This window comes from Oncorhynchus keta, unplaced genomic scaffold (genome assembly GCF_023373465.1).
Source record: "Oncorhynchus keta strain PuntledgeMale-10-30-2019 unplaced genomic scaffold, Oket_V2 Un_contig_18219_pilon_pilon, whole genome shotgun sequence".
Classification (NCBI taxonomy): Eukaryota; Metazoa; Chordata; class Actinopteri; order Salmoniformes; family Salmonidae; genus Oncorhynchus; species Oncorhynchus keta.
The window spans coordinates 61,699-67,698 of NW_026280803.1; the positions used below are offsets into that span (position 1 = coordinate 61,699).

At 43.9% G+C, this 6,000-nt stretch overlaps 1 protein-coding gene across 1 annotated transcript in view; it reads left to right on the forward strand.

Moving 5' to 3' along the window:
* Positions 1-5,410, forward strand: part of LOC127920055 (b(0,+)-type amino acid transporter 1-like) — a 62,751-nt gene extending 57,341 nt beyond the window's left edge. The window contains exons 11-14 of the mRNA XM_052503887.1: positions 2,179-2,328; positions 2,627-2,801; positions 3,326-4,010; positions 4,418-5,410. Coding sequence (XP_052359847.1) covers positions 2,179-2,328; positions 2,627-2,801; positions 3,326-3,387 — 387 coding nt within the window. The 3' untranslated portion in view covers positions 3,388-4,010; positions 4,418-5,410. The remainder of the gene's footprint in view (positions 1-2,178; positions 2,329-2,626; positions 2,802-3,325; positions 4,011-4,417) is intronic.
* Positions 5,411-6,000: the final 590 nt, after the last annotated feature.

Sequence of the window (6,000 nt, forward strand, 5' to 3'; positions counted from 1 at the left end):
TCAGTCTGCTTTCCAACAAACACTGGGAGACAAATTCACCTTTCAGCAGGTCAATAACCAAAAACACAAGGCCAAATATACACTGGAGATGCTTAACTTCTTCGGGATCGTTTACCCTTTCAGGGGATGGGTGAGCTAACGTAGGCTAATGTGATTAGCATGAGGTTGTAAGTAACAAGAACATTTGCCAGGACAAATTTTGAACAGAAATGCAAAGGTTCATTTGATCAGTCTGACTTTGCAAACACACTGCTGCTAACTAGTGGCCAAAATCTAAATTGCACCTGGGCTGGAATAATACATTATGGATTTTCTCTTGCATTTCCAAGATGATGGTACAAAAAAAGGGTATTTTTTTCTTTGTATTATCTTTTGCCAGACCTATTGTGTTATATTCTCCAACATTCCTTCCACATTGACATAAACTTCAAAGTGTTTCCTTTCAAATGGTACCAAGAATATGCACATGCTTGCTTCAAGGCCTGAGTTACAGGCAGTTATATTTGGGTATGTAATTTTAGGCAAAAAATGAAAAAAGGGGCGGACCCTTAAGATGTTGTTAACAAGAAGACTTTGAATGTTCCTGAGTGGCCTGGTTACAGTTTGGACTTAAATCGTGTTGAGAATCTCTGCACATCAGTTGGTAGAGCATGGTGCTTGCAGTGCAAAGACAGTAGGTTCCCAGGAAGAAACATACATAAAATGTCTGCATGAATGACTGGAAGTCGCTTTGGATAAAAGTGTCTGATAAATTACATTATATATTATAGCAATGATCAACAACCAACTTGACAGAGCTTGCAGAATTATAAAAAGAATAATGTGCCTATAACCTGATCCATTACTGCCCCCCAGTGGCCTAACCTATAACCTGACCCATCACTTTATTCATTACTGCCCCCCAGTGGCCTAACCTATAACCCGACCCATCACTTTATACATTACTGCCCCCAGTGGCCTAACCTATAACCTGACCCATCACTTTATACATTACTGCCCCCAGTGGTCTAACCTATAACCTGACCCATCACTTTATACATTACTGCCCCCTGTGGCCTAACCTATAACCTGACCCATCACTTTATACATTACTGCCCCCAGTGGTCTAACCTATAACCCGACCCATAACTTTATACATTACTGCCCCCAGTGGCCTAACCTATAACCTGACCCATCACTTTATACATTACTGCCCCCAGTGGTCTAACTTATAACCTGACCCATCACTTTATACATTACTGCCCTCCAGTGGTCTAACCTATAACCTGACCCATCACTTTATACATTACTGCCCCCCAGTGGCCTAACCTATAACCTGACCCATCACTGCCCCCTGTGGCCTAACCTATAACCTGACCCATCACTTTATACATTACTCCCCCCCAGTGGTCTAACCTATAACCCGACCCATCACTTTATACATTACTGCCCCCAGTGGCCTAACCTATAACCTGACCCATCACTTTATACATTACTGCCCCCCAGTGGCCTAACCTATAACCTGACCCATCGCTTTATACATTACTGCCCTCCAGTGGCCTAACCTATAACCTGACCCATCACTTTATACATTACTGCCCCCCAGTGGTCTAACCTATAACCCGACCCATCACTTTATACATTACTGCCCTCCAGTGGCCTAACCTATAACATGACCCATCACTTTATACATTACTGCCCCCCAGTGGTCTAACCTATAACCTGACCCATCACTTTATACATTACTGCCCCTGTGGCCTAACCTATAACCTGACCCATCACTTTATACATTACTGCCCCCCAGTGGCCTAACCTATAACCTGACCCATCACTTTATACATTACTGCCCCCCAGGGGACTAACCTATAACCTGACCCATCACTTTATACATTACTGCCCCCCCCAGTGGCCTAACCTATAACCTGACCCATCACTTTATACATTACTGCCCCCCAGTGGCCTAACCTATAACCTGACCCATCACTTTATACATTACTGCCCCCCAGTGGCCTAACCTATAACCTGACCCATCACTTTATACATTACTGCCCTCCAGTGGTCTAACCTATAACCTGACCCATCACTTTATACATTACTGCCCCTGTGGCCTAACCTATAACCTGACCCATCACTTTATACATTACTGCCCCCAGTGGCCTAACCTATAACCTGACCTTTACCCTGTTGTTGTGGTTGTAGGGTATTCTGGCCGTATTCTACATTATCCCAGCAGACATCAACACCCTGATCAACTACTTCAGTTTCACCCAGTGGTCTTTCTACGGCCTCACAGCTCTCGCTCTCATCGTCATGCGCTTCACCAGGAAGGAACTCAAGAGGCCCGTCAAGGTAAGACTAGATTCACATTTCCATACATCCAAGTCCTCTTCATCTCTTGGCTATTGGAAGAACGTAGTTACAACTATCATGTTGAGCTCGTGGACGGTCAGTCCTTACATCCATAGATCTGTCTCTACATTTTAGAGTGGTTCCATTTCTCCAGTCACATCCCTCAACAAATGGGGTGGTAACCGTTTTGATGTTTTTCTGAATCCCAGATTCACTTAAACCTGTTTTTAGAGCAATACTGTCCCAGATCCCTCCTGTGAGACTGACAGGTGGTTATGTCCTGGTTGTCCCCCAACAGTGTCCCATTCCCATAGCAGTGCTGGTGATGATAGTGTCCTGCTACCTGGTCCTAGCACCGATCATAGACAAGCCAGAGCTGGAGTATCTGTACTGTACCATCTTCATCCTCAGCGGTCTGCTGCTCTACTTCCCCTTCGTTCACCGCAGGTTCAGCTGGACACGCAGGGTCATGAGTGAGTAACTACCCACTGCTCAGAGTTGCTGACACTCGAGGGTTGAGAGAGAGCCTTTATCCCAAAATGGCCGCCTATTCCCTTTGTAGTGCACTAGAAGACAACACTGGCTTGTGTCCCAAAATGGCCGCCTATTCCCTTTGTAGTGCACTAGAAGACAACACTGGCTTGTGTCCCAAAATGGCCCCTTATTCCCTGTGTAGTGTACTACCCTATGGGCCCTGGTGAAAGGTAGTGCACTATAATATAGGGGATAGGGTGCCATTTGGGAAGCAGACACTATTATCTTCTACAACTTGGGTCTTTGTGTATCAAAATGTTTTATTCCTCAGTGAGCGGTAGTAGAGTTCTTCCCCTTTAGATAATTCCAGTCATTGTGGAGTTCAACTCAGAAGGTCACAGAGCCTATAGATCATGCTGTGATTGGGCTGATGTCACCTTTATTAAAGTTATTTATTTATTATTCACCTTTTAATTAGCCTGATTGGTCCAATCTGACCTTTAACCTCTCACCTCCCCTGCAGGGCCAATCACCATGCACCTCCAGCTGCTGATGGAGGTCGTTCCTCCTGAGAAAAACGAATAGAGGAAGATAATAAACAGCCTAAACTGACTGATGTGGACAAATGTATTTTCGTGCATCCCAAATGTTACCCTTTTCCCTATGTGGTGCACTACCCCATAGACCTAGTCAAAAGTAGTGCACTACTTAGGGAATAGGGTGCCAATTGAGACACAGGCTTAGAAATTAAGGTACTGTCCTGTCTCATAATGAATGTTCTGTACTGTCTCATAATGAATGTTCTGTACTGTCTCATAATGAATGTTCTGTACTGTCTCATAATGAATGTTCTCTACTGTCTCATAATGAATGTTCTGTACTGTCTCATAATGAATGTTCTGTACTGTCTCATAATGAAGGTTCTGTACTGTCTCATAATGAATGTTCTGTACTGTCTCATAATGAAGGTTCTGTACTGTCTCATAATGAATGTTCTGTACTGTGTCATAATGAATGTTCTGTACTGTCTCATAATGAATGTTCTGTACTGTCTCATAATGAATGTTCTGTACTGTCTCATAATGAATGTTCTGTACTGTCTCATAATGAATGTTCTGTACTGTCTCATAATGAATGTTCTGTACTGTCTCATAATGAAGGTTCTGTACTGTCTCATAATGAATGTTCTGTACTGTCTCATAATGAAGGTTCTGTACTGTCTCATAATGAATGTTCTGTACTGTCTCATAATGAAGGTTCTGTACTGTCTCATAATGAATGTTCTTACTGTCTCATAATGAATGTTCTGTACTGTCTCATAATGAATGTTCTGTACTGTCTCATAATGAATGTTCTGTACTGTCTCATAATGAATGTTCTGTACTGTCTCATAATGAATGTTCTGTACTGTCTCATAATGAATGTTCTGTACTGTCTCATAATGAATGTTCTGTACTGTCTCATAATGAATGTTCTGTACTGTCTCATAATGAATGTTCTGTACTGTGTCATAATGAATGTTCTGTACTGTCTCATAATGAATGTTCTGTACTGTCTCATAATGAATGTTCTGTACTGTCTCATAATGAATGTTCTGTACTGTCTCATAATGAAGGTTCTGTACTGTCTCATAATGAATGTTCTGTACTGTGTCATAATGAATGTTCTGTACTGTCTCATAATGAATGTTCTGTACTGTCTCATAATGAAGGTTCTGTACTGTCTCATAATGAATGTTCTGTACTGTCTCATAATGAAGGTACTCTACTGTCTCATAATTAACTAATTGACTAGATATATGAGGTCAATGGTTGCATCTCAACTCACACCCTATGCCCTAGGGAACAGGGCGCCATCTCAAATCACACCCTATACCCTAGGGAACGGGGCGCCATCTCAAATCACACCCTATGCCCTAGGGAACAGGGCGCCATCTCAAATCACACCCTATACCCTAGGGAACGGGGCGCCATCTCAAATCACACCCTATGCCCTAGGGAACGGGGCGCCATTTGAAATCACACCCTATACCCTAGGGAACAGGGCGCCATCTCAAATCACACCCTATACCCTAGGGAACGGGGCGCCATCTCAACTCACACCCTATGCCCTAGGGAACGGGGCGCCATCTCAAATCACACCCTATACCCTAGGGAACGGGGCGCCATTTGAAATCACACCCTATACCCTAGGGAACGGGGCGCCATTGGGCTGTGTCTCAAATCACACCCTATGCCCTAGGGAACGGGGCGCCATTTGAAATCACACCCTATACCCTAGGGAACAGGGCGCCATCTCAAATCACACCCTATACCCTAGGGAACAGGGCGCCATCTCAAATCACACCCTATACCCTAGGGAACAGGGCGCCATCTCAAATCACACCCTATACCCTAGGGAACGGGGCGCCATTTGAAATCACACCCTATGCCCTAGGGAACGGGGCACCATTGGTCTGCTTCACCTTGTGGTTAGAGCGTTGGAAGTTCAAACCCCCCGAGCTGACAAGTTACAAATCTGTCCCTGAACAGGCAGTTAACCCACTGTTCCTAGGCCGTCATTGAAAATAAGAATTTGTTTTTAACTGACTTGCCTGGTTAAATAAAGGTTAAATAAATAAAATAATTCTCTCCACGCCTGATCTATCGGGGTTGGGTATAAGTTAGGTTTATGAGAGACCTCCAGAGGAGCCGTGGGAGTTCTCTCTCTCTGTTGTTCGCCCCTCTGCCCGTTGTTTATCTTCCTTGTGTCGACTAACACTATTTATTTGTTCATTGATTCCAGTTTTTCTTTATTTAAACGTCCATCAAATTCGTACTTACTCCTCCATGTCTGGCTAAAATAGGTGTTCCTCTTGTCTTTTTCCTGCATATATTTCTCATCTCCCGTTAATTCCCGGGACCTCGTCTGAGGATTTACTACCCATGTTTAATAACTCCTTGCCGGTCCTAGTAGCAATGTTTCTACTTACTATCTATGTGTATGTATTTCTATGTTCTATGTATGTGTTGTTTACCCTTACCTAGTTCTCTCCTTCGTTTTCTCCTTTGTGGAAACCGGCCTGGTCTTTAACCTCAATTCAGAGGCCATGTCTTAAAATAACGGGACTAGACCTGGCCGTGCACGATGTTCGGACTAGACCCGGCCGTGCACGATGTTCGGACTAGACCCGGCCGTGCACGATGTTCGGACTAGACC